Consider the following 14,756-nt stretch of genomic DNA (forward strand, 5'->3'; position numbering starts at 1 on the left):
GGAGCTTCAGCTTCAGCATCAGTCATTCCAATGAGTATTCAGTGTTGATTTCCTTTAGAATTGACTGGTTTGATCTCCTTGTAGTCTAAGGGTCTCTCAAGAGTCTTCTCTAGCACCACAGTTAGAAAACATCAGTTCTTTGGTGGCTCAGCCTTCCATATGGTCCAGCTCTCACATCCATGCATGACTACTGGAAAGACCATAGCTTTGACTACATGGACCTTCATCAGTAAAGGGATGTCTCTACTTTTTAATATGCTGTCTAGGTTTGTCATAGCTTTGTCATTGTATGGGCTCACTGTTAACTATTTTATACTTTGAATTATAATCTTAAATATCTTAAATATTACTTGCCCAACTTGGTCTAGTTTTGATCACTGAGAGCCCTTCACTTGGCACCTGTGTCCTAGGAAATATTTTTCACCCCCATCATTTCATTTGTTTTACCTGGGGGATCACTGGTAGCAGATTCCTTAACTGAAGTTGAAATAGATATATGTGAACAGTAAGAGTCTAATGATAATTAATATTTTTGCCATCTGATCTTCAAAACACTTTCATATCTCATTTTTAAAACTTCCCGTCTTGAGAAGTATTTTTTTCAGTAAAGTCCTTTTTTTTTTTAAGATTTCTTTTTTGATATGGACCATCTTTAAGATATTTATTGAATTTGTTCCAATATTGCTTTTGTTTTATGTTTTTGGTTTTTTGACCTAGAGGGATGTGGGATCTTACCTCCCCAACCAGGGATCAAATCCACACCCCCTGCATTGGATGGTGAAGTCTTAACCACTGTCCCTAAAGTTCTTTTTCTGATGACATGAGGAAAACTTGGTATTTTCCTCCTCTTATTGTTTTCATATTCTTTTCAGATAGTTTGAGCTGGATTTATAACATTTTTTTCAGCTTCATCTTTTGGTCTCTTTATTTCTGTAGTTCATATAAGGATAACAGTGTTTCCTGGACCCGAGTGCCGTGTTTACTTTTCCTATACCTTTGCTCTGTGGCCTAAGCATTTGTTTTTCTTTCTACTCTCAAAGTTTTATCTTGAGAGAGATGAAGTCAGTGAATTCCATCTTTGTTCCACATCCCTTGTTCACATGAGTCTTGACCATCTTGATCCTCTGGAGTAGGTTGTGTTGTCATTGTTTAGTTGCAAGTCATGTCTGACTCCTTTGTGACCCCATAGATTGTAGGCCGCCAGGCTCCTCTGTCCATGGAATTTTACAGGCAAGGATACTGGAGTGGGTTGCCATTTCCTTCTTCAGGGGATCTTCCTGACCCAGGGATCAAACTCTCATCTCCTGCACTGGCAGGCGATTCTTTACCACTGAGCCACCAAGGAAGTGGTTAGTCTCAACTAAAAGATACTGTTCCTTTCAGACCAACATCTGCTCCAGAGCAAGTCTTGATCTGTAACCATCCTGTCTGATTTCCCTTCAGTAAGTCCTCTGTTTGCTTCATTTTCCCTTAGAGTACCAGTTCTAGAGATTTTCCGAATATGTTCCCCTAGGCCAATAAATCCCCTTGCCAATAAATCTTTTCCTTTGAAAGTCACATAATAATTCTTGGAATCCTTTACACCTGTCTTCCTGGGTTTCCTCTCAAATATGACCAGATTTGCTTATCACTTAATTACTCTGTCTCAGCTTTTGAGGGATGGTTTCCCAGTTGTTCTTACAAAATGCTGCTGCTGCTTTATGAGAAATCTTTTTAAAGTTTTTCTAATTTTAGCTCTTTCTAGGATGTCATGATAGCTGCTCTCCAAGGCCTTTCCTCTTTTTATCTGATTGACTTTTTTTAGGTACTGTTCCTCCCTATTGAACCAGTAATGACTGAAATATATTGCCCTTTTCTGTTACTTTTTCAAGAGAAACTGGGTTTGAATCAGTCACCTTTTTCACTTTGTAGTTCTCTCTCCTGGCTCTTAGCATCTCATTTCCCGTTCATATCTGCACAGTTTATGTTTTTAAGACCCCAGTATTTCTTTCAAGGAATATCATTCTCATTACTACTCTGTTTGATGCCTTCTATTTTGTTTTCCTTCTATGTTTGTTCTGAAGGTAAGAAATTCCAGTTCCTTCTTGATTCCTGGGGTAAATCAGAATTTCAGAGCCAGAGGCTAACAGGCACAGACTTTTAAATTGCTTTTTCAGTTTTGGGGCATTTAATAATCTCAGTCAGTTATTTTTTGACCTCAGCCTAGGGAGAGGGCATATTCTCTTTATGAAAAGAATACCCATTCTTTCTGATTTAAATATTAATAAAATCTACTTCCCTTCTGTGATTGGAGACATGGTTGGAATCTCTGAACTCTAATAATTAGAGTTTCTTTAATTATCAAATGCAGTACCTCCTTGAGACTGTGTTGTTTCAGTGACTGAAGACTGTGGATATGACACACGAATTCAGGTTTGGTCTCATCTCTTCCACAGCTGTTATCCTAAAGTCACTTCAAAATAACACACACATGCACACACACACACACACAAAAGAACACAGTTTGGGGAAGTTGATACAGTAGGCAAACATATCTGTCTCTGGAGCTAAGAATTTTAAGCTCTAACTTTATTAGAGCTTGTAGCACACTTTAAATTCAGCTAATGTTCAAATTTCTGGCCTAGTTATTTTGAGATATGGCTGAGAAATCCATTAAAGAAAGTAGCTGATGTTCTTTTATCACCTAATGCTTAAAAAGCTTAAGAAAATTTTAAAAGGGTTATCTTTCTCTTATAGTCTATTTTGTTCTAAAGACTAAATCTTACATGGTCTGTACTCATTAATGCCTAAAGGTTTAATGCTACATCCCTTTAATGATAAAAACCAGTCATTTGATACAATCTAAGCCATTACAAACTACCAAGGTTAATAAATCCACATGGCCCGTGCTTACCAAAGCCTAAAGTCCAAGCAGTGTCTCTTGGTCCACTGAAACTTGTGCTGATGCTATGTTTACTCCAACATTAAAAAAAAAATTTTTTTTTAATTTATTTTGGCTATGTTGGGTCTTCATTCTTGTGTGGGCTTTTCTCTAGTTGCAGCGAGCAGGGTCTACAGTTCATTATAGTGCGTGGGCTTCTCATTGCAGTGGCTTCTCTTGTTGCTGAGCACAGGCTCTAGGGCTCATGGGTTTCAGGAGTTTCAGCATGTGAGTTTTAGTAGTTGTGGCTCCTGGGCTCTAAAGCACAGGCTCAGCATTGTGGTACATGGGCTTAGTTGATCTGCAGCATGTGGGATCTTTCCAGACCAAGGATCAAACCCATGTCTCTTGCATTGGCAGGTGGATTCTCCACCACTGAGCCAACAGGGAAGCCCTCCAATATTTTTTTTTTGAAGAAAAAGTGTTAGGTTTAATATGTTTATCTAAATTGTATTGAGAACATTCTGGATCCCGTGCTAAGAAATAAAGTATATCTTAATTTGTGACACTTGTGTTAACAATATGAGGGTTAAGGTTGCTGGGCAGTTTAGTTGCTAGAATTTCTCTCATGTGGTATTAAATCTTCACTTTGGGCCTAGATAATATGTCAATCATGATAGCTCTTCAATAATCCATTAATTTTTGGGAATCAAGTCCTGATCTTGAGCTGTATTTGCTAGAAATGAGTCTGTTACTATAACCGCTTAATTGTTTGATATCAGTAGCCATGGCATATCTGTGAGCCTCAGTTTCTTTTAGCCTGCTCATTTTGAGATGTCCTAGTTTTCTGGGGAAGTTTCTCAGGGATTTTGAAGATGAGAATGCAGGGGTCAGGGTTCATGGGATGGGCAGTCTTCCAGTGCTTCCAGTCCCTCACATCCAGGTAACTTAAAAATCCGCCCTTCCTCCATTGTGTATGTATACATTACATTCAAGAATTCATTTGAGTGGAAAGTTTACCCTATAAGACATTTGAATATTATTAGTTTCTAAAACTACAATAATCTCTTCCTTCCCCATCTCATTGGGCTTCCCTGGTAGCTCAGTTGGTAAAGAATCCACCTGCAATGCAGGAGACCTCAGTTTGATTCCTGGGTCAGGAAAATTCACTGGAAAAGGGATAGGCTACCCATGCCAGTATTCTTGGGCTTCCCTTTTGGATCAGCTGGTAAAGAATCCTCCTGCAATGTGTGAGACCTGGGTTTGATCCCTGGGTTGGAAAGATGCCCTGGAGAAGGGAAAGGCCACCCACTGCAGTATTCTGGCCTGGAGAATTCCATGGAGTGTATAGCCCATGAGGTCACGAAGAGTTGGACACAACTGAGCGGCTTTCACTTCCCCATCTCATTCAGTTCAGTTCAGTTCAGTTGCTCAGTCATGTCCGACTCTCTGCGACCCCATGAATTGCAGCACGCCAGGCCTCTCTGTCCATCACCAACTCCCGGAGTCCACCCAAAACCATGTTCATCGAGTCGGTGATGCCATCCAACCATCTCATCCTCTGTCGTCCCCTTCTCCTCCCGCCCCCAATCCTACCCAGCATTAGGGTCTTTTCCAATGAGTCAACCCTTCGCATGAGGTGGCCAAAGTATTGGAGCTTCAGCTTCAACATCAGACCTTCCAATGAACACCCAGGATTGATCTCTTTTAGGATGGATTGATTGGATCTCCTTGCAGTCCAAGGGACTCTCAAGAGTCTTCTCCAACACCACAGTTCAAAAGCATCAATTCTGCGGTGCTCAGCTTTCTTCACCGTCCAACTCTCACATCCATACATGACCACTGGAAAAACCATAGCCTTGACTAGACGGACTTTTGTTGGCAAAGTAATGTCTCTGCTTTTAAATATGCTATCTAGGTTGGCCATAACCTTCCTTCCAAGGAGTAAGCGTCTTTTAATTTTATGGCTGCAGTCACCATCAGCAGTGATTCTGGAGCCCAAAAAAGTAAAGTCTGACACTGTTTCCACTGTTTCCCCATCTATTTCCCATGGAGTGATGGGACCAGATGCCATGATCTTAGTTTTCTGAACGTTCGTTGAGCTTTAAGCCAACTTTTTCACTCTCCTCCTTCACCTTCATCAAGAGGCTCTTTAGTTCTTCTTCACTTTCTGCCATAAGGGTGGTGTCATCCGCATATCTGAGGTTATTGATATTTCTCCAGGCAATCTTGATTCCAGCTTGTGTTTCTTCCAGCCCAGCGTTTCTCATGATGTACTCTGCATAGAAGTTAAATAAGCAGGGGGACAATATACAGCCTTGACGTACTCCTTTTCCTATTTGGAACCAGTCTGTTGTTCCATGTCCAGTTCTAACTGTTGCTTCCTGACCTGCATACAGGTTTCTCAAGAGACAGGTCAGATGGTCTGGTATTCCCCATCTCATTAGACTTCTTGTAAGAGGCAAATAAAATACAGATATAAAAAGGCTAAAAGAGCTGTAAAGCATGATATGAATGAGACTTAAGATGAGGAACCTTGTTTTTCTCATTCCCTGGTGTGTCGTTCAGTCATTTGTTCTGGCATTTAATTTATAAAGACTTACTAAGCATCTACTACATGCCAGGTTTTTGTGGGGGCTAGAACAGCAAAACAAATGAAGACTCAATGTTAGATTCATTTGTTAGAGTTGCCATAAAAAATTATACCAACTTAGTGACTTAAACAACAGAAATGTTTTTGTCTCACACTTCTGGGAGATAGAAGCCTGAAGTTAAGGGGGTGGCAGGGTTGGTTCCTTCTGACAATCTGTTCCACATATCTCTCCTAGCTCAGGTAGTTTGTTGCTATTCCTTGGCTTATACATGCATCACTCCAGTCTCTACTTCGTGTTTTCATATGGCATTCTCTCTGGTTGCAGGTCCATGTCCAGATTTCCTCCTTTTGTAAGGACGCCAGTCTTATTGGATTACAGGCCCACTCTACTCTAGGATGACCTCTTCTTAGCTAGTTACATCTGCAGTGACCCCATTTCCAAATAAAATTGCATTTTGAGGTTACTGGTGGTTACTGTGCTTTGTCGTGCTCAGTTGTGTCCAAATCTTCTGTGACCCCACGGACTGTAACCCACCAGCCTCCTCTGTCTATGGGATTTCCCAGGCAAGAATACTGGAGTGGGTTGACATTTCCTTCTCTAAGAGATCTTCCCAAACCAGGGATTGAACCCACATTTCCTTTATTGGCAGGCAGGTTCTATATCATTGAGCCACCTGGGAAGCCCTTCTGGTGGTTAAGACATCAATTTTGAGGAGACACAATTCAGTTCATAACACCTACATACCATCTGTCTAAATATTCGAACCCAGCTCTCCCTCATTGCAGGCAGACGCTCTACCGTCTGAGCTACCAGGGAAGCCCTCACATACCATCTGTCTAAATATAAAAGTTATAAATAAAGCCAAGAAGCCATTAAGTACAACATGCTTTGTCCTCCTCTATAAACACCTGAAAAGACAGCTTTTAATTGGGAATTCTTGGATATCTTGGAGATCTGTGTTGGATTACGGTGACCTGAAGAGGTCTGGCTCATCTCCTAGAGCTGGCTCTCCTTCTGTATGTCCTGCTTTTGCCTCCTGGCTCCATCCTGTACTGTCAGTGGCCTCGTGCACATTTGTGGACACTCCAGCTGGTACATTTAAGCTGCATCCATATACATGGTAAGTAGCCTGCCCATGGCCACCACTGGAGCCTAGGCATTGCTCACCCTGATGGTGGTGTCTGACTTCGGGTGAATGGACCCTTAGAAGGCTGGCAAAGGCTGTTTGGGCAGGGAATTCTGGAGTCATGTGTATCTAGAATTTTGTCTAGAATGAGGCTTGTGGGTATAGTTGAGTCATGGTGAGGGCGCCAGAGCAAGGATTCTTCTTGCCTGGGTCTATAGCTGTACTGTCAGTGACCAAAACTTCTTGAGAGTCTTGTGTTTTAGTGAAAGGATACAAAACATAAATAATGAACAAAATAAATAAGTAAATTGTATAGAATGTTCAAAGGTGATAAGGATATAAGAAAAAAAGTTGAGCTGAGTGGGAGGGATCTGGTGTGTATTTGAGGACAGAGCAGGTTTCAGTACGACACAGACAGGTGGAGATGGAAACATATGACCAAGACTTGAAAGAGGTGAGAGAACAGGTGGGTGGATATATGGGACAAAAACACATTTTGGAGCAAAGGAGCTGCGTGATAAAGATTCCAGGGAAGAAGCATATGCCTAGAGCACTCAGGGAACAGAAAGGAGGCGTGTGTTTCGTGAGTGTGTTGAGGATAGGAGGATGTAATGGGAGTTAAAATCAGAGAGACGACCAATGGGAGGCCAGATCACTTTGGGCTTTTTAGGTGATTTTGAAGGTTTGTGCTTTTACTCTGAGATTAGAAGGCTACACAGGGTTTTGAGCAGAAGAACGACAGGAAGGCTCCGATTGCTGTGTTGAGAACACACTGTAAGGACTTCCCTGTAACTCAAACAGTAGAGAATCTGCTTGCTGCGCAGGAGACCTGGGTTTGATTCCTGGGTGGGGAAGATCCTCTGGAGAAGGAAATGGCAACCCACACCAGTATTCTTGCCTGGAGAATCCCATGGACAGAGGATCCTGGCAGGCTACAGTCTGTCGGGTCGCAAAGAGTCTGACATGACGGAGCGACTAAAACTATTACTATTACCATAAGGGCAGGCAGGGTAAACATAGAAACTAAGAAGACAGTTTAGAAGAAGGCAGTGGTAGTAATTTGGGACAAAGTTGATAGGATTGCCTTGAACAGGAGAGGAAACAGATGGAGAGGGGTAAGTGGTTGGATCTGGGAAAAGTTGCTTATACTTTGTGTGTCCATTCCTCCTATTTATCTTGTGTGATTCCTTCTTCTTATCTCCAGTTGTAGAAATTTTCTACTAGTCTTCAGATTATTCTCATTTACAGTTGCTCTGTTGTTCAGTAGCTAAGTTGTATCCGACATGGACTGCAGCACGCCAGGCTCCTCTCTCCTCCACTATTGCCCAGAGTTTGTGCAAATTCATGTCCACTGAGTGGCTGTCTCTACAAATAGCTGAGTTGCTTTGTAATTGGTTATTATTTTGGTGTGCCTGTGGGAGGAGGTGAATTCAGAGTCTTCCTGCTCCACCATCCTGGCCATTCTTTGGGCTAGAGTTGTAAAACTGGGAATACATAAGAGATGAGGGTTCAATTCCTGGGTTGGGAAGATCCCCTGGAGGAGGATGTGGCAACCCACTCCAGTATTCTTGCCTGAAGAATCCTATGGACAGAGGAGGCTGTTGGGCTACAGTTCATGGGTCACAAAGAGTCAGACATGACTGAAGCAACTTAGCACGCATGCAGCATATGATATTTAAAGCCATCAGAATAGATGAGATCACTAGGGAGTGGAAGTTGATGGAGAAGAGGACCAAGGACTGGGCCCTGGACACTTCAACACTGCAGACTGTGGAGATGCTCCTGCACGGAAGACTGAGAAGGAGGGACCAGTGTTAGAGAAGGAAAGCTCAAGGGGGTGTTGTGTTCTGGAAGCCAAAGGAAGAGCTTTGAGAAAGAGGGTTATTGACTGTATTTCAATGCTGCCAATAGGTAAGTTTGGATCAGGGCTGGAAACTGACCTTTGGATTTAGTTATGTGGAGGTCAGTAGGTTCCATGACAAAAGCAGTTTTGTTAAAGTGTTTGGGACAAACATCTCCTTGGAATGGTCTGAGAGAAAATGAGAAGAGAAAAAACTGGAGGCAGAGATTAGAGACAACCATTTTGAAAAGTTCTGCTGCAGAAAAAAGCCAGTCAATTAGGTGAATATTTGGAAGGAACACAGAAGTGCTGAGATATTTGTTTTTAGAATGGTTGTTCCATCATGTAACCATGTATGCTGAAGAGAATTATCGAGAAGAGAATAAAGAAATGATGCTTTTGCATAAAGGAGAATTCCAGGACTGTTTGTGAGCAGGTAAGAGGTTGTTGTTCAGTCGCTCAGTCATGTCCGACTCTTTGCGACCCCATGGACCGCATCACGCCAGGCTTCGCTGTCCATCATCATCTCCCAGCCTGCTCACACTCCCGTCCATCGAGTCGGTGATGCCATCCAGCCATCTTGTGCTCTGTCCTTCCCTTCTCCTCCTGCCTTCTATCTTTCCCAGCATCAGGGTCTTTTCCAGTGAGTTGGCACTCTGCATCAGGTGGCCAAAGTATTGGAGCTTCAGCTTCAGCATCTGTCTTCCAGTGAATATTCAGGGTTGATTCCTTTAGGACTGACTGGTTTGATCTCCTTGTAGTCCAAGGGACTCTCAAGAGTCTTCTCCAATACCACAATTCAAAAGCATCAGTTCTTTCGTGCTCAGCCTTCTTTATAGTCTAACTCTCACATCCACACATGACTACTGGAAAAACCATAGCTTTGACTAGATGGACTTTTGTTGGCAAAATAATGTCTTTGCTTTTTAATACACTGTCTAGGTTTTTCATAGCTTTTCTTCCAAGGAGCCAACATCTTTTAATTTCATGGCTGCAGTCACTGTCCACAGTGTTTTTGGAACCCAAGAAAACAAAGTCTTTCACTGTTTCCATTGTTTCCCCTTCTATATGCCATGAAGTGATGGGACCAGATGCCATGATCTTAGTTTTCTGAATGTTGAGTTTTAGGCCAGCTCTTTCACTCTCCTCTTCCACCTTTGTCAAGAGGCTCTTTGGTTCCTTTTCGCTTTCTGCCATTAGGATGGTGTCATCTGCATATCTGAGGTTATTGATATTTCTCCCAGCAGTCTTGATTCCAGCTTGTGATTCGTCCAGCCCAGCATTTCATGTGATGTACTCTGTATATAAGTTAAATAAGCAGGGTGAAAATACACAGCCTTGACATATTCCTCCCCAATTTGGAGCCAATGTGTTGTTCCAGATTTGGTCCTAACTGTTGCTTCTTGACGTGCATACAGGTTTCTCAGGAGGCAGATAAGGTAGTCTGGTATTCCCATCTCTTTAAGAATTTTCTACAGTTGTGATCCACGCAGTCAAGGGCTTTAGCATAGTCAGTGAAACAGAAGTATATGTTTTTCTGGAATTCTCTTGCTTTTTCTATGATCCAAGAGCTTCCCAGGTGGCACTATTGGTAAAGAACCACTTGCCAATGCATGAACTAAGAGGGCCTGGAGTCAAATGTACAAGCTGAGAGATTGGTTTTGGGTAGGAGCTGGGGTCGTTTTTCTATGATAATAGGTAGAAAGGTGGAATGTAGAATGTGCTGAGTGGGTAGATGTGCTAGTGGACTGATTCCAATTTCTAAGTGAAGTAGGAAACACAGTCATCAACTGAGAGTGAGGATTATGGTAGAGGGTTCTGGGGTTTCATCAGAGAAAAGGATATGGAATCACTCTATTAGAAAGGGAGAGGGAATGGACCTGAAACACACAGTCCCTGCCCAGAGCATTATGGCTGACTTGACTCACATGATCATGTGTTAAGAGCGAGACCATATCAGCCCACACTAGGCACACATATATTTTCAATGAATAAATGTACAGTCTTTTACATATTTATGCTGATGACTGTATAAAAAGAGCTTAAATTGCTTTTTTAATACATACACGGGAGAACACTGAGTAAAGCCAGGGTTTTAACAATTTAATTGGCAGGAATTTTTTAAAAACAATTTAATTCTCTTAAAAAATATGATAAAGTGCCTTGATTTATACCTACTTTGCAGGTAGAAATCTGCAGGATTTTTAAAAAATTAATTTATGGCTGCACTGGGTCTTTGTTGCTGTGTAAGGGCTTTCTCTATTTGCAGTAAGCAAGGGTTACTCTCTGGTGGTGGTGCATAGGTTTCTTATTGCGATGGCTTCTCTTGTGGAGCACAGCTCTAGGGCTCCCAGGCCCCATAGTAAGGCACTAGGGCTTAGTTGCCCTGTGGCACGTGGGATATTTGTTCCCTGACCAGGGATCGAACCTGTGTCCCCTGCATTGCAAGGTAGATTCTTAACCACTGAATCACCAAGGAAGTCCCTCCAGGATTGTTTACTCAGGTCATGATGGGTATGAAAGTAGGTTCAGAAGTAAGAAAACTTTTGTTGTACAGAGAAGAGGTTTTGATCAGAGGGGAGAGTTTCAGAGTTTGAGATCTTTGAATTAAGGTATAACAAAGTTTAAAATGTGATAATGCCTCTGATTGGGTGAAATCCAGTGATGATGAGTATTGAAAAGGGTGAAAAACTACAAAAATTCTTCCAAAAATTGGATTTAAGAATTTCAGGCATTTATGCTTGGTTTTTCTGTTAGAAAATAACTATAGTATTCTGCCAGAGCTTACTAAGGACTTCAATAAATATAAGATTATAAGTGGATGTGTAGGTATATATATTTAATTCAAATTTTAAAAACTTGTTTCAGATATACATAGGTCTTGAAGTGATGAGATTTATTTACTTGTCTTTTCTGAAAACTACATTAAAAGTATTGCTTTTAACTATAGGCACATAATTATAAAGTGAACACATGTTTTTCCAGTAGTCATGTATGGATGTGAGAGTTGGACTATAAAGAAAGCTGAGCGCCGAAGAAGTGATGCTTTTGAACTGTGGTATTGGAGAAGACTCTTGAGAGTCCCTTGGACTGCAAGGAGATCCAACCAGTTCATCCTAAAGGAGATCAGTCCTGGGTGTTCATTGGAAGGACTGATGTTGAAGCTGAAACTCCAATATTTTGGCCACCTGATGTGAAGAGCTGACTCATTTGAGAAGACCCTGATGCTGGGAAAGATTGAGGGCAGGAGGAGAAGGGGAAGACAGAGGATGAGATGGTTGGATGGCATCACTGACTCAATGGACATGGGTTTGGGTGGACTCTGGCAGTTGGTGATGGACAGGGAGGCCTGGCATGCTGCGGTTCATGGGGTCGCAAAGAGTCAGACACGACTGAGTGACTGAGCTGAACTGAAAATGTCCTTTTATTATTTTACATATTGAATTTACACAATCAATTGGAGAAATGGTTCTAAGAAAATAGTGAAATACACATAGAGAATAAATAGCTAAAAACATTGATTCTGATTTTTCTTCTATGTCCTTAGTATACCACACTACCTTTGATTTAAAAAATATCCTGATCTTGTGATAGAGAGGCCCCAAAGTGAAAAAAAATATGAGTAGTTAATGAATCTGTGTGTTTAAAGCAATGCTCAGATTATACTGTTACCTAGTGGATACCATTTTTCTTCATTGAGCGTGACACTGCTGAGTTGGATGTTAATTGCTCCTACAAATGTAGTTTTGCTCTTTACAATAAGCATTAAGACATGTCCTTGGAGTTCTGTGACTTCATCATATACTACCTGAAAAGGGAGAGAATTTTGAAAATATAAATCAGATATGCTTAAATGCATCTTTTAAAAATATTGCTTTTAACAAAATAGTTGCATCTCATATTTTGTACCTTGGAATGGACAGGTTAATGTTGTTAGAATCTTTCATTTCTAACTCTTAATTCTGAAGAGCTAAAGATTCTGCTAACATGAAGGAGTTTAATGACAAAGTATTTCTTAAGAACCTTAAAATTTACTCTGATTCCATTAATAATTGTCTACCCCAAATTTAATAAGACTGCAATCATTCTCTAGGAAGAAATTTAAATACTTACCACCTTTTAACTGTCCTTGAATTTATGTGCAGCATGGAGCCTTGAACACTATTTTTCTTTGTTGAAGGCTAATGAGGAAATCAGACCAACCTCCGTGATTTCCTTGTGTTAATTTAATGTAGTCCAACAATATTTCCTTCTCCATGTAAAGCAGTCATACTGTGGTTAATTTATTTAAAATTGTTTAATTTTTAGTTATGAAAATATATGCTCATTAAGTAAAATATGGGGATGAAACAGAAACAAATATAAAAGAAAGGACATTTTTATATTTCTACCATTAGGAGATAATTATAGTTAACATTTTGATGTGCTTTTTGTTTTCTATATATAATCACTTTTTAGACTCTGAGCTATAATTATGCTGTGTGTACAGTTTTGTGTCTTTCTTGTTTTCATTTACTAGTCATGTAACTATTTTTAAAGAGAGAGAGCTATTCAACTGCGATTTATAATATCCAAGAAGTAAGTCACAGGCATTATCACTGGGTGCCTGCAGTGGTAAAGAAACTTTAAAAAGTGCAGGATCAAGAAGTTAGTTGTACATCATAAAAGGAGGAGATTACAGTGTATAAACCCAATGTGGTTGCCAAGGAAACTCCTTATAACACATTTAGAGGAGTTTCATATGATGCTACAAATGTGCTTGCTTTTTATAGTGAAGCTACAACATAGAAAGAAGTGCTTTCTGTATATGCAAAGAAGAATCAGAGGAAACAAATTGAGAAGAAAGCCTTGAATCTTCTAGGAAGCCTGCTCAGCGTGTATGGATGTGATTTCTGGCCATCTTAAGTTATCAGTGAAATTCCACTAAAGATGAATCTGCTAGCTGCTCTGAACAGTTATTTACTTATCAAAAATAATAATAATAATTCAATTAAGGAACATGAGATACAATACAGGATATTGAGCCAGTCTATATTATTTCTTATGACAGCTCCTGGCTACCTACTCTTCTAGTATCTTGCTCCTATTCCAGGCAGAAGATTACCTTTTAAATGCTTGTGTGTGTGTGCTAAGTCACTTTAGCTGTGTCTGACTCTTTCTGACCCCATGGACTGTAGCCTGCCAGACTCCTCTGTCCATGGGATTCTCAGGGCAGAACTGCTTATTCAAGTTATTCCACTTAATTTCTTGAGTTCCCCTGGCTAGCAAAGAATTTTAAGGGATGCCTTAAAAATTTCAAAGTCTTACCAGGGTAATTCATCTTTAATGGCAAAGAGAAGTCTAACATGGACTCTGAATCACTCTTATCTCCTGAACACTTATCTTTCCAGGACTTCAGAGTAAGCTCCTTTTCCTCTTCTCTATGGTGGTTATTTTGAACTGTCTAAATTATCCTCCATTTTCCTCCCCACAACATATTCGGCAGATACACTCATCTCCTATTTTACAGAGGAAATAGACGAAGGGGCCTTCAAAGTGTATAAAGAAAAATGGAATAGCTCTGACCATTAGGCCTTTGGAAAATCTGGTTTCAGAACACTGGGAATCTTATAAATTAGTGCTAAAGATGTAAATTTCTAAGAAACATATCAATGATACATATTTATTTAGATCTGTTGTCAACTAGAGTTCTTCCTCCATTTACAATGGGGTTACATCCTGATGGGCTTATAAACCCATGGTAAACTGAACAGGTGGCGCTAGTGGTAGAACTTGCCTGCCCATGCAAGAGATGTAAGAGACCCGGGTTCGATCCCTGGGTTAGGAAGATCCCCTGGAGGAGGGCATGGCAACCCACTCCAGTATTCTTGCCTGGGGAAATTCCATGGACAGAGGAGCCTGGTGGGCTACAGTCCATGGGGTTGCAAAGAGTTGGAGACAACTGAGCAACTGAGCACACACATACTTAACCCATCGAACGTCATAGCTTAGCCTCATCTACCTTAAATTCATTCAGGATACTTACATCAGCCTACAGTTAAGCAAAATCATCTAACACAAAGCCTCTTCTATAACAAAGTGTGTATGTCTCATGTAATTTATTGAGTATAGTACTGAAAGTGAAAAGCGGAATGGCTGGCTGGGTACAAAATGATTGTGAGTGTATTGGTTTACTCTCATGATTGCATGACTGACTGAGAGCTGTGGCTCGCTGCCACTGCCCAGCATCAGGAGAGAATAACCTACCATGTACTGATAACCTGGGAGAAGATCAGAATTTGAAGTACAGGTTCTACTGAATGCATACTGCTTTTGCACCACTGTAAGTTCAAAAAA

At 40.7% G+C, this 14,756-nt stretch overlaps 2 protein-coding genes across 4 annotated transcripts in view; one reads left to right on the forward strand and one right to left on the reverse strand.

Moving 5' to 3' along the window:
* The window catches only part of PLCZ1 (phospholipase C zeta 1), a 347,938-nt gene extending 342,021 nt beyond the window's left edge, over positions 1 to 5,917 (forward strand). For both annotated transcript variants that reach the window (XM_081592299.1, XM_081592285.1), the window contains one exon: positions 5,779 to 5,917. In XM_081592299.1, the coding sequence (XP_081448425.1) occupies positions 5,779 to 5,853 (75 nt within the window). In that variant the 3' untranslated portion in view covers positions 5,854 to 5,917. The remainder of the gene's footprint in view (positions 1 to 5,778) is intronic.
* A 5,909-nt stretch (positions 5,918 to 11,826) lies between these two features.
* Positions 11,827 to 14,756, reverse strand: part of PIK3C2G (phosphatidylinositol-4-phosphate 3-kinase catalytic subunit type 2 gamma) — a 387,527-nt gene continuing 384,597 nt past the window's right edge. For both annotated transcript variants that reach the window (XM_081592337.1, XM_081592336.1), the window contains one exon: positions 11,827 to 12,228. In XM_081592337.1, the coding sequence (XP_081448463.1) occupies positions 12,076 to 12,228 (153 nt within the window). In that variant the 3' untranslated portion in view covers positions 11,827 to 12,075. The remainder of the gene's footprint in view (positions 12,229 to 14,756) is intronic.

This window comes from Giraffa tippelskirchi, chromosome 4, assembly GCF_054371585.1.
Source record: "Giraffa tippelskirchi isolate mGirTip1 chromosome 4, T2T-mGirTip1v1.2.pri, whole genome shotgun sequence".
NCBI lineage: Eukaryota > Metazoa > Chordata > Mammalia > Artiodactyla > Giraffidae > Giraffa > Giraffa tippelskirchi.